Raw genomic sequence first — 27686 nt, 5'->3', positions numbered from 1 at the left:
CGGCACAAACAGTGTCGTGAGAAGTTAAATAAAGAAAAGAAAACTCTCATAGTCCGAAAAGGGAGCACAGCAGGGCGGCGCAACAGAGAAAGAAGCACGCACACAACAAAATAAATAAAGATGCAGCGCGGCAAATAGAAGAAGAGCGAAACAACAAAAAAACAACAGTAAAAGCAAGAGCAACAGCAACAGCAAAAAGCGTCGCTAACAACGCAGCAGGCGACCGCTGGCTGCTCAGCCAGTGTTGCCATGCTCTGTCGTGTCGCTGGTACCGTTATAAGTTTACGGTTAGGCCAGCATTGACAGTGCCGTCGCCATTTTGTCGTTTCGTATTTGCCGTCGTTTCCGCCGTGCTCGTCGTGGTCGTCGTCATCGCATTGCCGTCGTTGTTCTCGCAAAAAATTGTCTTTCTTTCGCATCGCATCGCATTGCAGTGGAGTCCAATGAAAAATAGAATATAAATATTTTAACGAATACTATGTCCTGAAATTAAGTGTCAAAGTGCACAGACGAATTCCCAGCAACAAATAGGGGCTTTGGCAAGACCGTCTCAAATGAAGATAGCTTCAATGTAATTTTTCAGTTTTAAGGTTTTTATACCCCTTTCTTCTTCTTTTGTAGCTAAGTTTAATTTTACGTCGCAATTTATTGCCAAAGGAAACGAAGATAACTGCCTGTCAGGGAATATCCGACGAATATAGATTAGAGTCGGATGGAAAATTTCTTATCAATCACAGATTTTCAGACTTTGTGGCCAGCGAAAAAAATTGTCCGCTAGGAGATTGTCAAGGAAATACGATTTTTCCTTGCTAGGAAGAATACCATGGACGTGGCCTTGTATAGAAAGGAGGACTGGGGATATGTACTCGCTTATACATATGTACATATGTACTCATAGACAGGGAGTTTAAACGTATTGGGACAAAATAAGCTTAGTCTTTCCGTATAGGCCTTCACATACTTATGTACATAGATTGTGTAGTTGGTTTATAGTACAATATGCAGAGATATATGACAAAATTAAACTCAAATTAAAGCTGAATCGTAACGAGCTGTGTATTTCTTTCGCATGTGTGATTTTATGAATATATCTGTAATATATCTGTTTACGATTTCAGCAAAATGTTTAGTGCTATTCCTAAGTTGTAAAAAGTCCAGGAACAATAGATGGACTGGTCTAGTGTCTCCATCCTGCGATGCGTAAATTGTAAATTTAAATTGTTCGCCACCGTTCAAGCCCCGCGCTGCTCAACTGATAGAGCCGATGTACTGGTATGTAGTCAAAAGAGCACACGAACGTTCTAACGTCCCAGCCGAACCGAACACAAAAACAGAACCCAAATCGAATCGAAAAGAAACCGCCGCGATAAGAAGAAACCACGACGGAGCCGTGGGGACGGCGGTGTGCTGGCGAAACCCGTGCCAGCAGCAGTTATCGAACAGACAGCGATCCCGAACAGCGTCTCCGGTTGGCTCCAGGCGGTTGGCTAAAGGTGCCTCGTTTCACGGTGAACGAGCCGCGAGTGAAGCCTCTGAAGGGCTGGATTGAGGAAAATTATTGTGTGATTATTTCTAAAAGTCAAATATAACTCATACGACGCGTGTGCCAATTCCTACCCAGTACCACTGTCGATTGCTGTGCATGCATTTGGCCTTAGCAATGATGCAAACCCTGAAACCGCCGCCGCCGCCGCTACATCATCACCACCCACAGCAGCAGCTTCCACAGCACCTGACAGCCATGGATAATCATCAGCAACATTCGCCGCATATCCATCAGCCGCAACTGCAACAGCAGCAGCAGCAGCAGCAGCAACAATTGCCACCCACGCCGCAGGCATCGCACCTGGTAGGCAGCCAGCACAATCATCTGGCTGTCGACCATGATGACCCAAATCCTGAACTGGTGCTTGCCTTAATTTCAAGGAATCGTGCGCTCGAGGGTAAGTTAAGTCAAGCCCTGGCCAGTCATGCCGTCTCCATCATATCTTCTCTCTGTCCGAAAGGATTTGGGCTTTGTCTAAGAACTGTGCAGGCTTTAATTATGCAAAGTTTTTGTTTTCTGCTCTTTGTTTTTATGAACCACAAAAAGGTCACAGCAGCAGCCAGGAGCCAGCAGGGCTTGGGTGTGGTGTGGTGTGGACTGGGCCTTCACTTTGATTGAGCCACGTTGAAAGCGGCTCATGTGAGCGGGGGCCTTGCGGTTGCTCCGGCTTATGTCTTGCATAACATTTACATTTTCAGACCGAGGCAGCTTAAGTGTTTTTCAATTAAATACGAGAGCTTTCCTGGTGGGACACCGCCATCGTCATCCCACGTCCCTCTCTTAGGAGCTCATTTCAAATGCTCTTTTAGGGATGCTGATGCTGAACGTTGCGGCTGCCAGGGCTTCCCTATCTTGCAGCTCGGCTTTTCGCCTTCAGATGTTTGAAATATGGTCCGAGGGGACAGTAATATAAGAGTAGGCGCGTACTATGGAAGCTGTTTTTCTTTCGCTTGCGAGAAACTTTTTAGAGATGATTTATCATGGCTGAGTTTTGCCGGTCAAAGGGACTTCTCACAACTCCTTGGACTTAGAGTTTCTCTCCACCCAAGGGTTGGCAATTCATGTCGCATTTATGATTTCGTTTCACCCACATACCCACAACATCGAAAATCCCACGCCAAATCAATTGACAATCCCCGGGCTAAGAGCCAGTCCACAAAGTTGACGACTGAACAACTGAGTGCGGATTGGAGTGGATTGCTGGGCGACTCAGAGACAGACAGAGACACGCGCCGTTGACAACGAGAAAAGCTGTAACCAAATCCAAAAGCCGAAACTGTTGACAAACTCCAAATGTCCCTGGCATTGTTCCTAATGCGCAGGGTATTCGTATTCCCAGCTGAACCCGGAGAGCCGCTCGCTGCACGTGTCGCAGGCGGCCTGGAAAAGAGCAGGCTCAGCTGATGGTTCCATCTCCATCTCCCTCTCCGTCTACGTCTCCGATCCCGAGGCCGAATCCGACTTCAAGTGCGGCGGGATTTTGTTTTGGAACACGCGTAATTACAAACAAATAAATAACAGTGCAGTGCCCGAAACCGCATGTGCCACATCCCCTGGCCTCGCCTCCGCCACGTGTCGCTAATATGTATGTGCTGCAACCGCGCTGAGCTACATCGAGGTATGGTATCCAGCCGGTCCCAATCCAGTCCTAGTCCCAGTTCCAGTTCCAGTCCCAGTGGAATTGAGTGACGTGCGCCGGGCGACGTGCAAAAACGAGCAGAAAAATTGAATTATGCGCTTGCGGTGCTTCTTTGTACCCCATCCTGTTCCCGGTCCTGTCCCACCCCATCTAGGGACCCACCCCATCCACCTACTGGTTCGGGCAATCGACAAATATTTTGTTATTTGCACATAAACATATTTATCGAGTTTGGGTTTGGTTCTTTTCCTTCCCCGCTTCAAGTGCGTACTCGAACTCTCACTGGCTGCACCCACGGGTGTTCTGTTTCACCCGTTCGGCTTTCTCTTGGGCCTGTCAAAAATTGTGTAAATATGTTTATCATTTCCACTTGCCTGTAGAGACGTTCGGCAGAGCCTGTGCACTTAACGCTGAGCAAACACCCAAACGACCCAACCGACCCACCCCATTTCGGGACGCCAGCCCCGTCGCACTTGTCGCTCAACCGTTGGCCGCGTGTCCTTCGTTAGCCGTTCTTGTGTGGCTTTCCTATTAACGGGAATACCAGCACCCCCGCCCGTGAGCGAGGCAACTCACCCCACTCCCAAGGCAACCTAAGCGTATCCGTTTCTGGTTTGTTGTTTCCTTCCTTTCTTCCTTCCTCCGTTCCGGGAGGGCTTCAGGAGGGTTCTGTTCTAGGAGGGGTTCAGCATTTGTCGCCCTCAGCTGATATAATTTGTCGTAATGTCAACAGGCGAGATCACGACCAGCAAGCAAACACTCGACATAGCATTGGGAATTTGGAATGTCTATTGAAACTCGACTCGAGACCGTCGTCCTACATGCAGTGGTAGGCGATTACATAGATGACTTCTGCATTGCCGCCAGTCATCGAGCGACGGATCAGACGCATCTTGTGTTTCAGCAGGTGGCGCAGATCCTCGCGTACTGCCCCGATCAGAAACGTAGTGGCTATCGGGACGATGGGCACATGGATCTCTTGCAGGAAATTCGTGGATGCTGGTCCAAAGCTCATCAGACATCTCGGGACTCCGAGATATGGCCAGCGGGATATGGCCACTGCCGATGCTACTGACTGGGGGACGACTGGACGGTTGAATGTAGCAAGTAGCTGCACATCGGGTCTTCGACTTGAGGTGATTCGTTTTCTCTCGCTCCTCTTCGGGTTGGGGGCGTGACGACGAGTGCTGGGAACTTGGCTTGTGGCTTGGCTCAGCCGCAATCTCCAGGACCGGTATCGTCTCGTCCGTCCCTTCGCTTGGATCATTGTTCCTCTCGCTCGAGCAGTAGCATTTTGGGTGTTTATCCGAATTCTTCGGGTCACCTATTTAGTGGGGGTCGTTCTCCGAATCAGTGCTTGTCCCAACCTCTTGCGTGAAATCGGTTTGTGTATACGAGCTGAAGGTCTTTTGTATGCGGGCCAGGTCGCGTCGAAATGCGTTGAAAGCAGCTAAGTTTTTGTCGGACATCTGTGCGGGGAGGTTTTTGGCTGGATACTCTAAGGATACAAAAATCTGCACGCTATGCTATCTCACCGTTATATGCTTGATCGAGTTTTAAACATGAGCTCAAATTTTATCAGATAAACTGGGAAGACTGTTCAGATTCGAGACAGTATATGCAAGGGCATGTGACGACTACTTGTGCTCTCGGGCACCAACTCCAGAGCTCTCCTTAACACATTCATGGTTCTTGGGCTTGGGGTTAGGAGAGAGCTCGCCCGTATCGTACCTGTTTTAGTTCTTTTAGGCTTTCAACCTAGAAAAGGTTTTGCCCAGGGGACATCCATATCTCATGCCTCGGATGACCCCAATACCATTGGAGTCCGCTGTCGGTCGAGAACACTTTGGACATTTCTCATGGAAGCAGCGCAGAGGACACACAACACCAGCACTACTACCGTGAAGGAAGGTACATTCGAGTTCGAGGCCGGGCCCTTCCTATCCCCGGTCTCCGTTCCTCTTTTCCATGGAGGCGCGGACCCAGAGCCAAGTTCTCAACTCAAATCAGTTGATTCTCTTATTTTTTCCGGTTATTGTTGGCTTTTGGCTGATATTTTCCTCCTTCCTTTCTTCCTTCACGGCGTCCACATAAATCATTTTTCGCCATTTTTCTGAATTCGGAGAAGGGCCTCTACGCTTTGCGTCCTCTTGCATATTTGATGGCATCTGGGTCTGCGCTTAGCATCGACGACAGCTTTTTGACTAGCCGACTTCTGGCTGGCAGGTACAACTTGGCATACTCCACGCTCCTTACGCCTCCACCTCCACCTCATTCTCTTTCTCTTCCTCTTTCTGTTTCTCCTTCTTCGTTTCCTTTTTCCGCCCCAACTTTTGTCAATTCTTTATTTTTGTTCCTTCTCGGTGTGTGTTTTTTTGCTACGTCTGCTCGGAAGCTGTTTGTTGGGAGGACGGTGGGAGGGAGGGAGCGAGGGAGGGCGAATGTTCAAGTTATGTTAAGTAAATAATGGGGCGTTCATATGACGCTGGAAATTTGTGGGCGTGGGAATGGGGGGAGAGTTTTCTTTTTCGCTTTTCTTTTTTTTGTTTACCCAATAGGGATGTGCACAACATACATACTTACATGTGTGTGTGTTTTGGCAGTCACTGTTTACTTTTATGTACATATTTTTTTCTATGCTAAATAAAATAAAATTGGAATTTGGTTTGGGAAAACAAAATACGGATCAAAAACATTGTAGTCCCCGCTGCATCGGTGCAGCCTGTGTAGCCTGCAGTTCTGGAAATAGCGATTTTTCTGTGTTTCTAAGCGATAAAAGCTACACTCGACTTAAACGGATGCTAATCTATAATTTCATATTAATAATTGCATTGTAGTAGTATATTGAGTATCTTTGAGGAAAGAAAGTCTGCAGGTGTTCATTGCATTGGCAGAATGGATAAAAGCTAGAGAACACATCTAGAGATCTCTAAAACCATATCACACAAGCAGATGAACACTTAATTAAAATTAAAATGACATCAAGCTAATAATAAATTATTATATAAATATAACCGTTAGGAGTAGCTTATTAAGAAGGATATTTTTACTTCCAGTATGTAAACTATTTGGACCATTTTGATTCGCCAATCGAAAATAAATGCATACTTTATTACAACGAGACTTTGGGAATCGAATTCGATATTGATGCGATTGATTGGACCACTGATCACTGGCCCATTCGAATTGTTAACTGAAACTATTTGCTGACGGAATTTTTAGAGTCGGATTAGCGTAGAATTGGGAAGCCAAAAATTCGGTAGAAATAGATCAAAATCATTTCATGCCCAAACTGTCCAAAGCTGCGAGGCTTCAGTGCAATACACCGGAAACTCCACGGAAATTACCTAGACTGAAACTTTTGCACCGAATAATCTCCCAAGTTGAGTTCGCCCTGAGCAAAAAAATTTTAGGTTCCTAGACTATACTCCCACTGCCACTCCATCCGAAAAGTGACTAGATAAGTGCGGGGGCGTAATGGGGGAGAGCTCCCAGTTCCTTTTCAGTCAAGTTTGTTTAATTTTTGTCACTTGAGAAGGTCTCAGACCTGGGTCTGGCCTCCACTTCGGCACTTCGGCCCTGCGGCATTGGCATCTAGTAGCCACAGACCGAAAATGTTGCGATACTCGTACTTTTCAACGTAAAAACTTTTTCGCTTTCGCTGCTTTGCTTTTTTCGGAGTAAACAAGGGGGATACGATACACAAACATTGCACCACCCCCCAAATACGTACACCCCCATAGGGTGTATGTACGAGTATGTGCAAATACATACATACATACACATACCAGTATTCGTACATATATATATGGATGTACTTATGTGCGCTGTGCGCTGTGCGCTGTGGGGGCGTGGAGGTGGAGTGCCTGTGGCAGGCACAAAAGACAACATCGCGATATTGCACTGCTATATGTAACTCCAAATTTCTGTATTTGTGCAGCACACTTCGAGGAGCCACAGACTGCCGTGGCCATGCCCCAGCCGGAGCGCCACCACATGGCAGGCAGCCACTCCCCATTTGGTAGCTGGCAAAAGCTGTCTCTACACTGCGCTGGCTTCCATAAAAAACAATATCCCGCAGCGAACTTTATTAAATTACACGGTTTTGACAGTTAAGCAACAGCCTCGCTCGGCCCCACTTCTCCAACGAGTGCCGTCCCCCAAGTCTTCCCCGTGTTGTCCCCCCTCGCCTTCGCCCCCGCTCTTCTAGAAGTGAAAATCATAATTTTTCTTATTTTATGTAATATGCTCAAAGCTGCCAACAACCCGGAGAACCATCCTATCCTCCCTGCTCCTGAGTTGTCTAGCAACGTGAAGAGGCTTTGGTACGGATACGAGTACGGGTACGGGTACGTGGAATGGTACTGGTACGGGTACTGGTATTCCTCTGGGGCCGGTTTAGGCAAATACGAGTCGAAAATGCTGGCAATAACAAAACGTACAGGGATACTTATTTTATTTAATTCTCTTTTCGGAGGCTGAAATCTTTGAAATGGCAGCGGCAATGGCCACGCCAACGCCAACGAAGTTGATAGAACATTTGCGTGTCTGTCTGGCCCTGCGGCTCTCCTGCATGGTCTGGTGGGGCGGGGTGGTTGCCGTTACGGTTACGGTTACGGTTACGGTTACGGCTACGGTTAGCAGCTTTTTGTTTTTATCATTCCGCAATTAGCGGGCCATGTCCGCTCCCGCTTATCGACCCGGAGCGGGACCTGGAGCTGAAGCTGGTGTAGCGGTAGCGGTGGCGGTGGCGATGGCGATGGCGGTGGCGGTGGCGGTGGCAGTAGCTCCGGGGGAAGCTCTTTGCTGCGGGTGTGTAAATATTTGAAGAGCATTTCAGTCGATACCTTGAACGTTGATTAGGTTCCGTTGGGTTTGTATCTGAGTATCTAAGTATCTAAGTTTCCCAGTATCTCAGTATCACGGTATCACAGTATCTGTAAATACGCAACGTGTGCATTCTACTCTGATGTGCGTGTGTATCTTCGCTGAGGTGCTCTTCCAGTGGTTATCGGCCTGCTACAAGAATTGCCCATTGAGACGGCAACACTTTGTTTGCATTTGCTTCACCGTTTACAAGGTACACGTACAAGTCCCACCGAATGTACCAGTTGATAAGGCCAGAGAAAACATGAAACAGAAACAGAAACTGTGTTCTAAAAAGTGTCTTGCTTCGTCTGCTGATATGTGTGAGGGGGGCCACCCCCTGACAAGAAGGGAGTGATTTTCATGGGCTTATTGGCCCCAGTTCCCGATCCACCTTTGCAGGACAGATCTCGCCAAGCAGAAGCCGTCCCCCTTGCAGCGATAAATGAGGCCTATTATCATGAATCCGGGGCATAATGCAAACATTTTCTTTTCATGCTGCCTCAGCCTCCACCTCCCACTCCCACTCCCACTCCGCCTCCTCGTCATGTCCACCCTCAAATGCAACCCCTTTTGATGGCGATGCCTTTCATGCTTTTATTTTATCACTGATTATTTTCCACATCGCTATGCTCATTGTCTCGGTCCTGGCTCTTTTGTCCGTGCTATATCTAAACAGGTGGTCCCAGCAGGTGGCTAGGGCTGGCACTAGGGCTGCAGAGAAGTCCTTTTGTCTGGGGCTGCTCTGCGATCCCTTCCCTTCCCGCTTCCATTTATGCAGTATTTACCTTTCAATCATGCCCGAACATTGTCTGGATTTTTGATTTATGCTTTTTGTGTGTGTTTTCCTGGCCAGTCGAGTCAACCGCAAATCAAAAGCGACAACAAGTAGGAGCGTATGCAGTGTATGTACCTACATATATTTCGACAAAATGATACCCTCTACAGCTGGACTGGGAGTGGCTGGATCCGCTCTCCTCTTCCTGGTGCGTACAAATCCACGATGCCAATACTTACTTACCCCTGCAGACATCACCGGCAGCCGTGTGTACTCGTACGAATCTGATGACAGGTGTGGTAATTGTAGAGCTTGTAGAATTGTAGAACATGTTGCCGGGCAGATCCCGTCCCAGTGAGTCACGAGCGGCGATCAGGTAAGCAGCTAATTTTAGTTTAAATTATCTGCTAGGGTTTTTGCGGCAAAGATAATCGAGTCGTAGACAATATGGCCAATCTCAGGGAGTTACGAGCTACGTTATTGCGGGTATTTTTAGAGGCTATTCACGTGGGATCCACTTCCATACTCCACACACACACACATACATACTGGCAGGAGTGTCATTATAAAGCGATCTAATTCGCGATATGTCAATTTTCAACAATAATAGCCGCGATTAGTTAACTTATCTCCCACTGTAGGAGAGCCAATTCCGTTAGGGTTCCGTTCCGTTCTTCTGGCTCCCTTCTGACTGATACCCTATCAGATCTGCCAGCGAAAGGTCTATAGGTCGATCAAAAAACTGTGCCGAGCCATTTGGGATGAGCTCGAAGGGTTGTGTGGCTGGCACGGAGCGGTCGCGCACGGAATGCATATTCGCTATTGTTTTGGTGGTCGTCTCTGTCCACTTCGACGGGCTTATCGGGCTTACGGACGATAAGTTAAGGTCTGTGCACACTGTACACGTACCTCCTACCTCCTCCGGAGCCGATCCGAGCAGATAAGTGTCACTCGAGAATCGTTCGGGTTGGAGAAAAAATCGAATCGTAGACCCTGCATAGACTTTTCAGACTCTGGCCTTCTTCAGTTAGTTGTTTGCCCGGACATCTAAGAAGTGCCGCTGGACGGTCGTCATCTGCTTCGACGCGGGTTCTTTTTGCCATATTATTTACACCGATTGCTGATCTGATCTATTTTCCAACGAATCCGGAGCCGGAGTGCTTGAAAATGTCAAACAATGTTGTACAACTAGCGATGGCCCAAGCGGAGCGATGCAGACGCGCGGGCTATCTCCCGGACCCCAATGGGGCGGGGCACACTCACCTGGACGTGGGCAGAGGGCGACCGGGGGCGACCGAGGGCTTACGAGCCACTCCAGCGCTTGAGCTCTTGTCGAGTGGCCATATAAAGGTGGCACTGATTATGCCTCGAGTAGCTGATTATGGGCAATTGAGAAAAAGTAGCTTAAACAAAATCATATGTACATAAGTACTATGTACATATGCACGAGTATACCACGCCAGCACGCACAAAGACCCTCTGTTCGGATTTATCTGCCATATAATCGTTTCTTAAATCTAGAGTAAAGTTATTTACGTGCTTTGAAGTCACCGATCCGATCCGCAGACGAGCAACCCAACTACCAACCGATATGATAGTGCCGAAGTAGAGTTTGCTCAACGTTGGATTGTTGGTAGTGGTAGTGGTTGTGGTTGTGGTAGGTGACCCACTAAGTCGATGTAGGGGAAGGGCATGGGATAGTACTCGTAGATAAGAAGCTAGAGAACCCCTTCAATTCCTGATCCACTTACACACTCCCACAGTCCACACTCCCGCACTCACCCAAATCACTGGCTGGCAAATAGATAAATGGGTTTATTTTCCAAACACATGACACCCATCCAATACCATCGGGATCGGTCGCCAGCTTCAACTCTGACCTGGCCATTGACTCGAACGTATGTCGCAAATTATGCGATGCTTGCTGAAAGCGCTCGCTCGCTCACTGAACAAAATGATTTTATTGCATTGCACGAGCCTTCGCCTTCTCCTTCGCCTTCGACAGGGAGCTGGGGTATCGCGGAATGGCATCCTCCTCCACTTCAGACCATTCGCCCATATGTTGCCATTTGTGACAAAACTGCACCAGGCACGCCATCGACGGGGTTGATACTCGTATTGTGCGACTAGTTCAGGACGGGGAAGCCAGGAGATGCTTCTGGTGCTGCTGTCGTTTGTTGTCGTTAATGCCCAATGGGTGGCAAATTGTTTTTTATTATCGCCCAGCCCCGCCGAGCCGAGACAAGTTGGGTTGGGCTCGAGGTTCGGGGTGCGGGGTTCGGGGTTCCGGGCTCGGGGCTCGGGGTGAAGCGTAAACGAGTCCTTTCCCCCCTTTCTCCTTGTCGATTGCGTGAATAAAACTTTAATGGAACGACACAAATCCCTGCCGTTGACGATACTCTCTCCCTCTCTCTTTCGGCCCTGGTGTCTCTAATGCAAAGTAATTGAGTGCGAAAATGCCGTCAGTTTGTCAGAGGTTTTTGTGGCTGGTTGGTGCTTGAATTTTTGATACTTTATGTCCCGGGCGGTCACATCTGCCCGGGCATAAGCAGGCATCAGGAGTGCACTCCGAGTGCATTCACAGTCGCCTGGCACATTTGGGAATTGCCCGGAGACCAAATGAGACAAAAAGCTAACACAGAAGCGGGTCCTAAATGGCCAAACTACTTTTGACAGTAGCACGTGTGGGCGAGGTCTCGGGGTTGGGACGCGAGACTCGAGACTCGAGACTCGAGAACCGAGACTCCGACTCCACTGTCACAGAGAGCTCACGTAAATTGTTGATTGCAGCTCGTCCATTTCACGTCTCGAGTTCCAGGCCGAATCTCAACTGAGAACTTGCAGCTAAGTTGAGTTTACGGCCCTGATCCTCATCCAGAGTGGGAGGGTGTGGCTTTGTGTACGTGACCATGCAGCCATAGGACCAGGCCCCGGCTCGGAGCTCTTCTCCGGGGGCACAGATTTAGCGCGCTTCCGTATGCTGGAAGGGGATTTTGCACAACCAGACCGGGACCTGACAAAGTGTTTTGACAGCGGCTGCCCGATGAGACAAGAGCACCGGGCTCAAGGCAGTCATTTCTAGCAATGGAGAATGTGGTTCCTTGGCAAAGAATAATCCTATCGCAATCCATGTTGAACACTGAGGCAAGTACCGATTGGGAGCTGGATGGGATTGTCTCCGAAAATGAAAATAAGACACATCTGGTTCATCGAACAGTGTTACACAAAAAGAACTAGTTCAGAGAAACTCTCTCCATACAGGTCCTGTGTTGGTTGTAAATTTCACTTCCATTAGAGCCTCACATCCACCACAATTCGATCGTACACGTAATGATTGCTAGTCCCCAGGGGATACTTTTACGTACGATATATGATATGTATGATATGTAGGTATACGGTATATGTTATATTTGTAATGGGATGAGTCGATACTCCAAAGAAACATTTAAACAATTTAGGGGAATCTCATCGATAAGCACTCCCCAAATAAATATCTGCAAATACGTATGTATACGTATATTTTCTATCCGCTACATGTTCTTTTCCGGCACTACCAAGTGCAGCAGGAATGACGTGTCGGAAAGGGAGAGGAGCGCATAAATTCTTGCTAAAATTAAATCCACAATTCCAGCAATATCTATTTATGCCATGCTCCCCATCACACACCCACACACACACAGCCCCGCACATAGTATCCTTTTTCGGTCCTTTTATAAATGCGGCGACGTCCATTTTTGTGGCTGATAATTCAACAATAGGCAAACTGAAATACCCGTAGCTCCCCAGGCCGTCCTGGCGAGTCCTCCTCCACAGGCCGCCTTCAACCATTTTCTGCGCCATCTTGGCTTCATCAAACGCACACAAAAGACCATAAAGGCAGAGCCAAGATAATGGCAGGCCATCAGAGAGTGGAGCGCCGAGAAGTGGAGAGGAGTGGAGCTGCTCTCGAAGCAGGCAAATAAAATGGGCACCACCGAAACGAAGTCGTTAGAGCAGACGTATAACCGTACCCAATCCGCACACCTAACCCCCCTGCCCCCCATCCCACCCACACTGGGGACGTTTGGTGGCAGCTTCAAAGGAGGAAATCACCCCAAGTGTGTATTTTTATAGAGACCGCAATAAACCTTTTTCTTCAGCCATTTCTACATTTTTTTGTGTGTTTCGGCTGATTCTGGCTGCTGGTTCTGCTTCTGGCCCTGGTTCTGCTTCTGGGTTTGGCCCCAACACTGCTTCCATGATATGCCCAAGTCCTGGCATAGCCCCTTTTGATGAAGTTGCAGTTGTGCCACACAATACACTAGAAGAATCATTGGAGGAAGAGGGAAAGAAAACGTTGTCCATAACCATAAAGGCGGCTCAACGGACCGGCCGGGTCGGGGCCGGGCCGGGCCAACCCCGATTGATGATGGCCCCGGCGAGGAAGCACTCAAAATTGAAAATGCGAGGGCCCTCCCAGGTCTGTAGCTGCTTTTCTTTTCAGTTCGTTTCAGTTATTTTCTAAGCATGCGCCCATCTCGCCCTCAGCTCATGTCCAACCCAAAGACATCGGACATCGGACATAGGACATAGGACATAGGACATAGGACATGGGCTTGGCATGTCGTCGTCGTCGTCGTCGTCGTTGTCGCTGTCGTCTATGCTGTGGACTATGGTCCCACATTGGCTCCCCTCCTTCCTGTTTCTCTCTGGTTGCTGGTTCTTTTTGTGTCCCGCTTTATAGCTCCGGTCAAGGGTGCTGGTGCCGGTGCTCGGTCGGTCGGTCGGTCGGTCAGCCTGCAGCTCGGACTTGACGCTTCAATGGCTGCCGACGGACGAGAGTGCGCGTCTTTTGTTTGCAAAAAAATTAAATACAACAAGCGAGCAAAATGCTTTTTGCAACAAAAAAAAAAATAAAAAACGAAAAAAAGAAAGAAAAATACGTAAAATAGAGAAAATACGGAAAATGGCGAGATGTGTGGCGACTGGAACTGGATCCCATTGTTTAATGGCCGTCAGCCGGAATGTACGCCAGAAATTGAAAAGTTATTGTGTTGCACGGCCCGTGGACTGCCCTATCCTGTCCCCCTGCCACCCACCCTACCCTGACTGGCCTGGCCCCCTCGGCTCCATCCCATCCCATCGCATCCCATCTGCTCTCCTCATCTCGCCATTTTCGTTCCAATTGTCCTGACAAGCTGCCGCTCGCAGTTTTTGTGCTCAAATTGTTGAACCAACATATTTGACAGTTAATTTTTGGTTTAACCGAGAAATTTCTCGGGTCCTTTTTTGTGGGAAAATGCTTTTTTGTGTGCTGTTGAGCCGGGCTTGAGTCTATTACTAGGAAAGTTACGAGTAGCGGAATTATTGCAGTACAGCATTGGAAGGTTCAAGCCGTGCTAGTCGGACACGCTGATTTAAAACTGAACCACAATTAGAAATTAGATGAAACCCAACACCTACATATATTGTGTTTTTCAGTGTGGCGGCTAATTGCATTCATATTACACAATAACGAACCAAATGCACCTCTTTAAATATCCAGTACGTAAAAGTAAAAGATGTCCTCTGTGGGTCAGCGAAAGCCGAATTCAAAATCGAACTTCACAAAGGAAATTCAAAATGTGTATTCACGCAAAAGAGTATTCATCAGAAAGATAAAGGATGTTGTCTCGGACCACAATTAAGCAATTGCATAAGCATCAGCGTCAGCTTGAAGCCGAAGAAAGGCAGAGCAAGCCTTTACCTCTCTGTAAGAGCCTCACAAAGGCTTAATCAGAGTAGCCGGGAGGATGGGCAGGACAAACGGCTAAGGGGGGAATAGAATGCATAAAGTAAATTATAATAGGCGTAATAAAAAACATGCTGAAAGCCCGGTGGAAGGGCCGGAGGAAAACATGTCGCAACGCTTTGTTGCCACTTACTTTGAATGCTTAGAGGTTGCGGGGCAGGTTGAGGTTGAGGGGTTGGGACTGGGGTTGAGGGGGCAAGGCCGTAAGTGCTCACGGCCGGAATTAAAAGCAAACGCATTAAAAGGTGCCCAAAAAGACTTTCACCTTGGCGTAAGAGGCAAATGGCGACAAAACAGGCGACAAAATGGCCCAGGTGCAGATAGGTTTGCCTCCTCCTTGAGCTTGGGCGTTTGTCCGTGTCCGTGTCCGTGGCTGTGTCTGTGTTTGGGGATTCTGTTTTCCCCACGACTTAATATTGCATGAGCCGGTAGCTCGAAGCTGGTAAATGGTAAATGGCAAATGGCAAATGGTAACTGGAGAGGACTGCGACCACACGACACCGGCAACATTTTTAATTATGAAACACTAAAAGTGGCAAAGCCAAAGTGCAACACGGCGTCGGCTGAGGCACGCGCTAATGAAGGGGAGTTCAGTGTGGGTGATGGGGATGGGGATGGGGATGGGCCAGCTGCGGAGGGGAAGGCCATTGCTGTTAACTTAAACGCCTCTTGCCGGTTAATGGAAATGAACCTCGTCGACATCGTTGGAGATGGGCAGTTATCTGGTTAAGACAGCGTGGGGCGCACGCACTGCGGCACGGCTGGATGGATGGAGGTTCGTGTTAACACGGCTGAATTGGGGTAGTGGACGAGTGGAGGAGTGGAGGTGTGGAGGAGACCTGGCCCGGGTCGCTTCTGCTCCATATCGAGTTGCGTTACTGTTTAACCCTAATTGCAGGCACGTGTGCCGCACAAGCGAGCCGTTTTTAACGTGGCTAACAGCTAACAAGTCAAGTGCGTGGCTCGCACCTTTGGTTCCTCTACTGCCTACTCCTCCACCTACTTCTCCTCCTACTCCTACCCGTACTCTACCTGAAAACTTAGCCCTGCAATTGAACGGAAACTTAAGAAGCGCCTAAGCCGCACGCGTTTCCCGGAGTTTCCACGCGGCTAGAATTTCCATATGACGACGATTACCATCCACTGGCAGAGGGGTTGTTTGGGACTGACACAGGGTCGCGTGGCAGGGACGTGGCAGGTCACTTAGCGAGTCGAGGCTTGTTCGCTTGGCTCCTCCCTTGCCTCTCGTTGCTCATCTCTGGTTACACAGAGTCTGAAGTCTTTTTTTATTGCTGTGTTTGCCGTAGTTCAATATATCGATGGCTAAGCTGACTTCCTGCCATCTAGCCGAGGAGTTACATAAGTGTTTCCTACCAGTCCCATTCACAGTCCCAGTCCAGGCCCGGACAGACGCATTCAACAGTTGAAGCGCTGCTGAAAACGCTTCTCTGTTCTGTTCTGTTCTGTTCTGCTCTGCCTGTGCCTCCTACGGGGGTTGCAAGGAAATTGATTAAGGTCATTATGCAGTTGGGTAGACGTAGACGGCCCCGGACCGACCGACTGACACTTAATCCCAGCGGCATAATCAGCAACATATTGTAGCAAAAAGCTACGCCATAAAAAGTAGCAAGTTTTTGTTTTCACCAAAATTGTACACTCTTGCAGGGTAGGGGTTCAAAAGGTTAAGGGCCCTGGACTCGCCGTCCTGTACGGAGCCCATTTTAGTTTCACAATAAACTTAGCTGTCTGTCTTCACCCGACCCAAAAGCGGGGAGTGCCGAGGAAACCAGTTCACCTCTCTGGAGGGTGCGCCCACCGGCACCGGCACCGGCACTGGCACCGAGGGGAAGGGAGTCGAAGCGGATTATTCATGAGGTCAGTGGGCATAGGCGCTCCATCGAATCATAGGGGGGCTACTAGGTAGGTCCCGCCCGTCGTCGCTGTGACAGGCGACATAAATGAGCGAGCCAGCATTGACAGGACAGCAACAAGTGAACCAACCACTGAGGAACAAGACCGAAACAAGTCCTCTAAAGGAGCAGGGACCAAACTCTCCACTATCCACTATCCACCCTCTACCCCACCCCCCAATACGCCCCTTAAACGCTGCAAATGTTTTTATTACATTAAAAGCATTAACATTAACGGTATGGTATGTAGAGCAAAGTACCCTTAGAATACCAAGCCATACCCGCCCAGACACAATGGGCCCGCCCTGGCCGCCGCACTCTATCGACAATGCTCGTGTGTCATCAATGCGTGCCAGGATAACCCTCGAATACCCTGACAGCGCGCTGTGACTCGGCCTGGGGTCCTTAAATAGAGCGCGGCAATGAATATTTTGGTATTGGTAAATTGTGGATTGCGGCTCTGGGTCTGGTCTCTCAAAACAAACAGCGGGATTTTGTCATAGGCGAGAGCTTATAAGAGGGCGCTCAGTCCTCGCGATATTCCTTTCCTATTTGTGTATCCTGGACCGAATGCACAGTTGTCTGCAATCTGGCCAAATTGTGGTAATACTTTTTATCCAATAACGAAAAACTGATATATATATATATATATATAAACACATCAAGATAAAACTGAAGTGGTCGACAGTTGTGGAAAGTTATAGTCCTGATTGGGAATTCCTGTTTTTATCGGCTTAAAATGAAGAAGTCAATATAATCAGTATCATTTCGATATTAAATAGGAAACGGAACTGCTAGGTATTGAAAATTAATACAAATAAAGGATCACTTTCATTGAATAAATTTTTAACGTTTCGTTTTGAGCCTCTTTGTCGCGATTCTGCCCACTGTGCGCACCCCTTACACACGGTTCCTGCGCGTTCAGGACTTGACTTTGTCAATGAGGCAGCACAGACTCCGAGGCAACTTCGCCGAGAGTCCATGGGCCGCCACCCTTAGTTCCGTCTCTATTTAACTTTGTCGAATTGATTTCGTTTGGGCAACAACAACAACAACAACAATAGCCACCACAGCGGGAGGAGGAGGCAGATTGGGAGTGGGAGTGGGAGTGGGAAGCCGGCAACACCCTTGAACAAGAGTGTTTTCCTTCCATGGCCATGGCGCTGCGCTGCGCTGCGCTGCTAGTGATGTTTCCATTTGTGCAAAATAGAGCACTTAACGGGGAAAACTGCAAACAAATTATTGCACTTGCTGTCACCAGAGTCTGTGCGAGAGCGAGTGCCAGTGTGTGCGTGTGCGTGTGCGTGTGCCCCGCCCTCTGGCCCGCCCCCAGCCACATCCGTCAGTATCCATGGCTGGCGCTGCATACACTTAAAGGATTACAAGCGGATCTGTCGCTTGTTTGCCGCTAAATGGACGCATTTACCCGCTGCCAAACAGGGTGGTGTGGGAGGACACAATGGACGGGCAGCCTTGCCTTGCCTTGCCTTTGCGCGCTTTTTATGGCCAATGAATAGATGAATGACAAACTGACTGGATGACTGCAGGACTGGAGGACTGGAGGACTGGATGACTGACTGACTGGATGACTGACTGACTGAGTGAGTGCGAAGCGGAGGCTAAAGCGAAGTTACTTAATGGATTTGGTTAAGTGCTGCATTGACATTTTGATAAATGCTTTGGAACAGATGCGCTGCCGAGCGGCAGAGCGGCTAAAGCGGGGCGTTACTAGGCGGGCGGGACCCGACCCTCTTCTTTGTCCTGGACACCGTTGCAGCCTTATGATAAATAGTTCTCCCCTTGGCAGCAAAAGGAAAAGTCTCCCCAGGCAAATTGATTTTTACTCAAATCTTCTGGCCAGAAAACATATCAAGGATAATGTTTCTTTACTACTTGGATTAAATTATTAGGACCACACATTTGTAGAACTTAATAATGCTCACTTTAGCCATTTAAATGACCTCCAAATGCTTTTCTCTTTGAGCTAATTACTCACGCAATAAAATGCTAAACTCGCAGTTAAATATCGTTTCTTTTCCAGAAGTTTTCTCAACTTTCCCTACAGAAAGAAGAATTTTCAAAATACTTTCCCGGCTTGTATCCCTAAGCCCATCTGTGGAAAACAATCAGCCGCCACTCGTCTCTGCAGAATCCTCAGACAGACCCACGTCCCACTCTCATCCCATCCCCTAAACACTCCCCCACCAAGAGCGAATGTCAGTTTTCGTATTTGGTTGCCCCCAAATGGCGAAACTTTTTGTTTTCTACAATAATGTTGATCTTCAAGTGGCTTCTAATTAGATAATATGCGGCCTCGTTCGTGCTGGGCAGCGCAGGCCCTTCCAATCGGCCTGTTCGTGCAGATGGCACCGCGCTTTCCGCATGCAAAGTAAAGTGACGACGCGTGCAATGGACTCGGGCCGCCACAGTGCCAGGCCAAGAGCACCGAGGGTGCATACCCTACGGGAAACGGAGCTCATGTGGCGCAACTGTTTATAGACTTATCTGAACGTATCGGCTTGGAATTTGATCGTTATCCTTTAAAAGGCCAGAGTCTCACGAGCTTAAGTGCGCTGCTCTGAGGAGTTCAGAAATCTGCACAAGATTGCAGTGACAGCATTGGAGGAATACTTAATCCCATAGGAAACACCCCGAGAGGAAGAGTATTTAAAAAAGTGGAGTAAAATGTCAAGTCAAAAAGGCAGCGCATAAAAAACGGCGTCGGCGGACGCGACGGCGAACAATTTGAATCCTAATGGATGCGTGCGCCGTAGCCAAACGACTGGCACGCACGCGATGAGGGCACAGCTGGCAGGGAATGGAGTGGTCGGGTCTATTCCGTCCTAGTGTGGCCGTGGTACGGTTTGGCTGTTCCGGCCGGGCCATGGCGGAGGTGTAAGGTTCACGTGTGCCCACTTACCCAACCCACGGCAAGATGACGTTTTATTAATGCTTTTGGAGTGCTTTCAATATTTTATCGCGCATTTTGCTCTACGACTTCGGTGAGGTGAGGTGAGGTGAGGTGAAGAAGAGGGGAGGTCCGTGTACGGGGTTCGTCCAGCCTGGGCGATATCTATCGCTTCTGGTCCCGTTCGCTTGGTTTTACCCCTTTCGGAGTGCATCGGGCATTGCGTAATAACTTTTAGTTGGTCACTTTGCGGGCTGATGGAAGAAGGGGCTTCTGGGGCATATAAATAGTGCCCAACCTCAACCTAAAGCTCAACCTCAAACCGACCCGCTCGTCCTTCCACTTCCACTTCCACTTCCATTATGATTCTGACTTTGAGCGGCGGACTGTTTATCTAAATGGGTCTTTTGTTTGACTATGCGCGGGGTCTAATGGAATAGGTGGAGCTATGTAGACGTACATACCGCGTTGTACAGTACACGTTGATTATGGACATTTGCTGTTGGAGTTGTTGGTTGTCGAGCTGCAATTGGTGGTTCTGACTGCCGCGGAGGGAGCTCAATTAAGTTGTCAATCTAATTACTATAAAGCGATCCGATCCAAGCAGATGTCAGCAATGACCAAAATAAATTGTGGCCACGAGTCGATCAGGGCGAAGCTAATTATATTCTCAAGAGCACCGCGGAGGGGTTAGGAAACGCTGTTTGCCAAGTTATATTTAAGGTATACTCGTAGATATTAAGGGAAGCCCACTGAATTTAAGAGGCTTGCATATCGCCAAATGCAAATCCATATCTGATCATGTTTTAATAATTTCTATACATTTCTATCTATATCGAGGGTTCAACGATTCCACTATCGAAGCCTCTTCGCAAACAAAATGGGACGGGCAGACGGCCATGTCTATAACAACGGCAGATGCAGTTCAATAATAATTACATAGATATATGTACTTCTTCTCGTTGGAAGCCTTTTGGTCAGCATAAAATGGCATTAGAAAGGGTATAAGCACAAAATAAACGAAGAAGAAATATAAAACAAAAAGCGAAAAGCGAAGAAGCGAACAATGTGAAAGTGTACGCTTAAAAGCAGCAGCACCGAGTGGACCGGTGGCAACGCTTTCAAGTCGGAGCGACAACGCCGCATGACAGTCTAAGGCCCAAGTGGATTTGACACAAGGACTTTGCACCAGCGGCAAGGAAAGACACACGGTCAGGCCAGAACAGGGAGCATTGGAGGTTGCTGCTGCTGTCGCTGCTTCTGCTGCAGGCGAGCCATTTTGCAGGGCGTGTCCGCCACCCCCAAAGCATCACCTTCATGGCTGTTGTGGAAAGTGTGTGGGTGGTGCAGGGCACCAGCCTACTCCTGGTCATGCTGCTGCTGCTGCGGCTGCCCCTCCTGCCTCATACTTGATGAGTATTTGGTGTTTCGCCTCCGATTATGCCACAAGCTCGGACTGTGCGTGCGTCGACTCTGGTCGCACGGACGCTCCACGTTTTTGGCCATATGAATTTTTGAACACTATGTCTCTGTATACTTGATGCGAGTCCTCTCCTTATACCCAGCATGGTGGTGGCATGGTTACGCAAGAATGGTCGGTTTTTGAATCAACGAAACGTAATTCCAGCTTTGGCTGCGCTTTGCCGGTTGCCAGCATATTTAAGCCCCATCCACCCCCAGCTATGTCCTGTTGTCCCGTTGTCCTGCTCCCCGACATACAAGTACACATAAAAGTACACAAGTGTGCTTTCGTGCTTGTGTGCGTTTCGAATCGCTCAATTTGCCTTCGATTGCGAATCCGCCATTTTACCTACGGCAGCCATTCAAAAATTCCTCTTTTCAGGTCTATCCTTTTTCTTCGTTTTTTCCTTTGGGCCCATTGCAGATTAAGTCGATGGAGACGACAATTAAAATGTATGCCCGAAAATTAACGTTTCTTTTGATGAATTTCGTTGAAAATACCCCGAGATGTAGACTATAAATAGCGTACTCATAATTTTATTCCACCCAATCCGTCTTAAGTTTAAAGTCGGATTTCGATCGGTTTTGTGCGTCAGTATTCTCCGAGGTCCAGATTTACATGCTGACAAACTGTATTTTAATGAATGTCCATAATCTTGTGGCCGTGCCACACGTACATATGTATTTTAAGGAATGTCTCCAGGTAATGGAAACTGTTTCTGTAGGGTCTGCTCATTGATCTTTGTAAGGGATCAGGTGGCTCCACCTTCACAGCCACCATTAGCCCCTTAAGTATGCAATAACAATTGACAGGTTTAGGCATATTAGTCTTAATATAATAATTCATAATTTAATAAATAATCGATGCAGTATAGAGATCAAAGCAGTCATTTAGCGTTGATTAGCCTGAACTGGATATACATACATATTAATTTGGTTTATTACATAAATCGACCGCAATGAAAAATATGTTTAAAGTGTACATATGTATGTACAAGTTGGTCAAGTCTCTAAGTATTTAGCCGAGAAAAACTGGGTAGTATCTAAATATTTAAGGCTATGTACTCGCATGTACATACATATGTGCATTTTAAGTATTTAACGTCGGTCTGATCCATAAAAAGCAACAATTATTTCCTTAACAAAACCACATTCTGAAGTGATAATGTGTGTTTCACTTTAGATAAAAGTCTGCAGTTGTGCTTCGCTATTTAGGCACTCAATTTTATACTAAATTTAAAGGAAAAAAGGAACGGACTTAAAGCTAAATCAATCAGATTGTAAATACCATATAAAATTTTCGAGTGTTGTGAGAGATGTTCACTGGGAGTAGTCTTTGGTATGTTTTCAGACTGTTCAGTATTGACGGACAGACAGACCACGGATAGACCACGAAAACCTTTAAAAAGCCGACAAAAATAAGGTGAAGCTTTCCTGCCCATCTGCCAATCTGTCAAGTCAAATTAAACAGAGGTCCTTATAGCCGGCCAAAGTCCGAATATCGGATTCGATGTTTCAATGCGCGAATACGGGCATTTTGTACCTTGCACATGTAGACAGGTGTAATACAGCGTCTTGCCTGTTAGAGGGCGTAGAGAGAGCGAGCAAAGAGCTACGAGTGGAGAGCGGACAGCGGACAGCGGAGAGCGGAAAGACTTGTCAGTTGCAATTGAAATAATTTTCTGTGCGCAGACGTCGCTCTGGCCCCTCGATCAGCCGGTCGGGCAGTCAGTTAGAGTCAACAATTTAACGCCTTTAAGGTCAGGTTTTTAGCCGTACAGTTACGAAACAATGACTCGGCACAAGGAAGCAACCAACAGTGCAACAGTGCAACAGCAACAGCAACAATAAGCAATGGCAGCCAAGTGCACACAGAACTGAAATATAAGGACGAAGAAGAGGGAAAATAAAAAAGGAGAATGGCAACTGCAGCGCTGTGTTGCACAGACAAAGTACATATGTATGTATGTATGTATGGAGAAGTATGTATTTATTTTTAGAGCACACATCCGAATTCGCCAGCGCACTCAACAAGGGAAGACAGAGCGAAATAGAAGCACACATACAGAAAGAGAGAGGGAGAGAGAGAGAGGGAGAGAGAGAGAGAGAGAGAAGGAGAGAGGGAGACTGAGAGAGACCGAATGTGGAAGGGGGAGGGTGAAAAAAGCCAAGCTGAAAAGAGCTTTTTGAGACCACTCCCCGAAAACTGCAAGCGACGGCGGTCACGACGTCGACGCACACAAAACAACCAATCCCAGGCACAAATACATAAAAACTGAAAAGAAAAACTCACTCACACAAACACACACACAGAGAAATTTGGAATAGCAAAGTGTTACAATGCAATTTCCCCGCCGCTATTGCTGTTGTTGGGCGACCAACCCAAACTCAATTGTTCGGGGCAGAAAAAGAGGCAGCATAAAAGGCCAAGCTGGAAAACTGGAAAGCTGGAAAACTGGCACAACCGAGATATCACAAAAGCAACAGAAACCAAAGAGGACACAGTGGCCCAAGAGTCCGATTCCTAAGGGTTGGGTTTTGGTATTGTTGGGTTGGGTTGGGTTGGGTTGGGTTCTGCTCCGCTCTGTTCTGGCTGTGATTATGTCAGCAGCCCCGTTTCTGCCTCTTTTTCTGCGTGCCTCGTCGTCAGTTACTTTCCAAGCGTCGACGTTGCCTGCCGCACTTGCCACAAGGAGATCGGTTGCTCGCGTCGCAATTCGTGCATCGCAGAGCCAACTGTAAAAGACTGTGATAACGGTTAACTGTTAACGGTACACGAAACACCAAACAATAAAAAATAAAATACGAAATCCGAAATTCGAAATTCGAAATCCGAAATCCAGGGGAACCACTGCCTCAAATTTTGAATCGCAACGCCGTCGGAAGCGCGAAATGTAGGAGAATCGCCGAATATTAAATGTGGAAGTGTGTGCCTGCGATAGTGAAAGTGTAGATGAAGGAAATAAATTAACGATATAGATAACAGCGAAACGGAGTACGAGAAGGAGAAGGAGGAGAGCCCAGACCCAGCTCACCCTTCAACAGCATGGAACTTCTGAAGTTAATGATGTTCAAAAGTGACTTTCTGTCCAATGGAAAATGTGATGATCGCGTACCGCCGATTAATTTGAGTCAATTGCCAGAATTCTTACTGTGTAAGTTGGATTTGGCGTAGCTCGGATATACATATCTCTGAGCTGAATAACAAGCCTAGAAGAACTTTCCGGGCCTTGGCTGAGTAAGCTTAGCTGTTACTCTTACCATAATTTTATTTTGTAGGTTTCTCTGAAAATATCATATATTTATTTATACGAAAAACCCAGGCCGCTACGGAGATCCAGCGCTTCAGTGCTCCCCCAATAGCTCGCAATGCGATTAGCATAATCATATTTTTATAGCCGGTATTCAAAGAGTGCCACCCAGCTGCTAAACTAAAGCCACGTAGTCTAGACATGTGGCACGTGCATGTTGCAATTCGTATTCCCAACTAACTTCTGTTTATCCATAGATAAGCATAGCGTTCTTCCATATGTATACTCGTAGATTCCAAAATAATCGGGAAGGTTGGCTTTCTTAGATATGATATGTCCTAGAAATTGGAAATATTTTCCACATGTATTATTTTATGGGATTGGATTGGATTTGATTGGTTTCGGCTTTGATCTTAAGATCTTAAGAGTTGTATACTTTCCCTGAAATGTTTGCGTCAGAGAGAAAATGTCATCTTGAATTGAAAACGTAAGATTGCATCGGTTGCTTTGTATTTGATTACCTTTTTAGAATAGGCACTTTTCAAATAGACGACAAAAGAAAAATCAAATTTGAATCAAATTGCTCAATTACAATATTTGTTGCCTAATGAATATTGGACTGAGAAGAGTAAAAAAACGCACAAATATATAAACAAATGGGTAATCTTAAACCGATCAGAAAATTTAGAACGTTTAGCCCCACAACCAATCGCCTCAACGATTGGCCTAAACGAAAGCCACTAACAAAAGATTTCCTCACAGCCACGATACCAAAGTGCGGCGGCTGCCACGAACTGATCTTGGACCGATTCATCCTGAAGGTGCTGGAGCGGACGTGGCACGCCAAGTGCCTCCAGTGCAGCGAGTGCCACGGCCAACTCAACGACAAGTGCTTCGCCCGCAACGGTCAACTTTTCTGCAAGGAGGACTTTTTCAAGTAAGTAAATTTCTCTAATGCCAGCCGGAGTGGCTGGAGGGGCTGAAGGGACACCCCCTAGTTGAAGCGTCGCCGGTTTAATGAAAAATCTCCCCTTGCCCCATTGCCAATGTTTGGGTCGAACAGACGGTACGGTACAAAGTGTTCCGCTTGTGATATGGGCATACCGCCAACGCAGGTGGTGCGCCGGGCCCAGGACCACGTCTATCATCTGCAGTGCTTCCTGTGCGCGATGTGCTCCCGCACTCTCAACACGGGCGACGAATTCTATCTGATGGAGGACCGCAAGCTCATCTGCAAGCGCGATTACGAGGAGGCCAAGGCAAAGGGTGCGTGACGTGAGAGGTCCTTGGCAAAAGGCAATGGCTAGATTTGATTCTTGGATAAATTGCAGGTCTCTACCTGGATGGCTCTCTGGACGGCGATCAGCCGAACAAGCGTCCCCGCACCACAATCACCGCCAAGCAGCTGGAGACCCTGAAGACCGCCTACAACAACAGCCCCAAGCCCGCCCGACACGTTCGGGAGCAGCTGTCGCAGGACACGGGCCTAGATATGCGGGTGGTCCAGGTCTGGTTCCAAAACAGGTAGGTGTCTATCTGTCAGATATCTGTCTTAAGTGGTAACGGCACTAACCTTAGTTGCATTTTCTAACAACATTACAGGCGGGCCAAGGAGAAGCGACTGAAAAAGGATGCGGGACGCACCCGATGGAGTCAGTACTTCCGCTCCATGAAGGGGAACTGTTCGCCACGCACTGACAAATTCCTCGACAAGGATGAACTAAAGGTCGACTATGACAGCTTCAGTCATCATGGTAAGTTTGTCCTCTGCCTGATAGCAGAATAAGTCATTGGTATCATTGGCCGTGTCCTCGGAACAGATCTAAGCAACGACAGCTACAGCACCGTCAATTTGGGCCTGGATGAGGGCGCCTCACCGCACAGCATACGTGGCTCCTACATGCATGGGAGCTCTAGTCCGTCACAGTACCCGCCGAGCAGTCGCTCGCCGCCGCCAGTCGGCCAGAGCCATACGTTTGGCTCCTATCCAGACAATATTGTGTACACCAATATAGGTGAGTGGCTCGCGTGCTTTCTCTACGAAAACAGAAAAGAGAGGAGTCCCCAGTCTGTGTCTAACGTCTGTTTTCCGAATCCCGGCTCAGATCATGCGACGGGCTCTACTCTGCACACCAGCAAGTCACATCACCGCCTGCACAGTAGCAACAACGTCTCTGACCTGAGCAACGACTCGAGCCCCGAACAGGGCTATCCTGACTTTCCGCCGAGTCCCGATTCGTGGCTGGGCGACTCGGCCAGTACCAACAACACCAGCAACAACAACAACACCAGCAACAGCAACAACAACGGGGGCAGCGGCAGTGCTGGAGCCAGTGCGAATGTCACCAACGCAAACCCCGGAACGCCAAGCGTACATTACTGATACTCAAATCTGCTTTTGCGTTATTTTGAGATGCAGTCCCGCAATCTTCTTCTCTCTGCCCAGCAACAACAACAGAAGCTGTAGCAGCGCCATGTTGAAAGCTCTCAGTAACAGCGACAGCGAAGCTAATCGGTTAACGGGAGTGAGTCAGGAGATGTGGCAACGCGGCTGAGTTAAGATTGTAGATTTCAAGTTAATGCCATTTGGGTGCGTCTTTATATTCCGATTCGTGATCGGCATACAGATCCTGATCAAGAGCGAAACATAAATATCAATTACATAGTTCTAAAATTAACAAAAGCAAGAAGCATCTCTCAACTTTTTGGGTAGGCAGGACATCTGTTGATGGGGTCCGAGTCGCCCCCACATGGCATAACCCTTACAGCCTTATTTGTTTATTTTAGATAAACAAAACCCTTACAAAATTTGCTCAAAATAATTCATTTTCTTTACTTGGTCATCGGCATCGGATCGGTGAACTGAACACAGAATACGTATTGGTACTTACCTTAAAGCTTAATTGATTACATCACATCTTGGAAAGCCGCTCTATCATTTACCATTGTAGCCCTGATATTTAATTGTAAATAATGTATATTTGTGTATAGTGAATGAACTCTAAAACTGAATTTTAAATTAAATTAAGTCTGTATAGCGATAGCGTCAAACAAATGCGGAGTAGGGTAGTAGAGCGAAATATGCATACGTATGTAAGATTCGAGCCCAAAACAAGTTATTTATTGCTTTATATAGGAATACAACAAAATTGCATAGGAGAAATATCAATTACGAAAACGTGATGTCGTATTTATATCTAAACCCAAAAACGAAAAATATTTCAACAGAATAGAAATGTCAGTAAAAAAGCAACTACGTAAAACAAATGATAAAACGAATGCGATGAAATAAATTACTATTTGACACATAAGAATAAAGACACAAAATTTGTTAATTATCGAGTTTAATTATAGTTTATCGAACAATTTTGTTCGAATTGTGAAATGCGGAATTTCAAAACCTTTTTGGCGGAATCTACTTAGAATTTTTCCAAGCGATTTAAGTTTAGTTTTTTTTTTTTTGATTTTTCATTCAAAAACTTTTAGCTACGCTACGCAGATTGTGAAGTGAAAAAATGTTTCTATATTTTCTGAGGTATGTATTATGTATTGTGATT

General features: G+C 47.3%; 2 protein-coding genes across 6 annotated transcripts; one reads left to right on the top strand and one right to left on the bottom strand.

Annotated features, from left to right (window-relative positions):
* Positions 1-1288: 1288 nt before the first annotated feature.
* Positions 1289-27467, top strand: Lim3 (Lim3 homeobox protein). Of its 5 annotated transcripts, none has more exons than XM_033379801.1 (7): positions 1296-1943; positions 24892-25066; positions 25184-25395; positions 25461-25653; positions 25732-25883; positions 25950-26144; positions 26235-27467. In XM_033379801.1, exons 1-7 carry the CDS (start codon positions 1643-1645, stop codon positions 26510-26512), a joined length of 1506 nt encoding a protein of 501 aa, XP_033235692.1. In that variant the 5' UTR covers positions 1296-1642; the 3' UTR covers positions 26513-27467. The 5 variants fall into 5 exon arrangements, with proteins under 5 accessions (XP_033235696.1, XP_033235692.1, XP_033235693.1 ...); XM_033379802.1 differs by lacking the exon at positions 1296-1943 and adding an exon at positions 23496-24033; XM_033379803.1 differs by lacking the exon at positions 1296-1943 and adding an exon at positions 23497-24033 and having other exon boundaries at positions 25193-25395.
* On the bottom strand, positions 3952-4835 carry LOC6902739 (uncharacterized). The gene is made up of 2 exons (XM_015181372.2): positions 4721-4835; positions 3952-4654 (listed from the first exon to the last, which is right to left on the bottom strand). Exon 2 carries the CDS (start codon positions 4652-4654, stop codon positions 4514-4516), a length of 141 nt encoding a protein of 46 aa, XP_015036858.1. The 5' UTR covers positions 4721-4835; the 3' UTR covers positions 3952-4513.
* Positions 27468-27686: the final 219 nt, after the last annotated feature.

This window comes from Drosophila pseudoobscura, chromosome 4 (genome assembly GCF_009870125.1).
Source record: "Drosophila pseudoobscura strain MV-25-SWS-2005 chromosome 4, UCI_Dpse_MV25, whole genome shotgun sequence".
Taxonomy (NCBI): domain Eukaryota; kingdom Metazoa; phylum Arthropoda; class Insecta; order Diptera; family Drosophilidae; genus Drosophila; species Drosophila pseudoobscura.
Note: the sequence above shows the minus strand (reverse complement) of the source record. Positions and strands in the feature narration are given on the sequence as shown.

Excerpts from the sequence above, each read along its gene's own strand:
- Lim3 (XM_033379801.1), top strand. The coding sequence starts at position 1,643 with ATGCATTTGGCCTTAGCAATGATGCAAACCCTGAAACCGCCGCCGCCG. Across the intron at positions 25,396-25,460 it reads CGAGGAGGCCAAGGCAAAGG|GTCTCTACCTGGATGGCTCT; the intron begins GTGCGTGACGTG and ends GATAAATTGCAG. Across the intron at positions 25,884-25,949 it reads TGACAGCTTCAGTCATCATG|ATCTAAGCAACGACAGCTAC; the intron begins GTAAGTTTGTCC and ends TCCTCGGAACAG.
- LOC6902739 (XM_015181372.2), bottom strand. The coding sequence starts at position 4,654 with ATGTCCGACAAAAACTTAGCTGCTTTCAACGCATTTCGACGCGACCTG.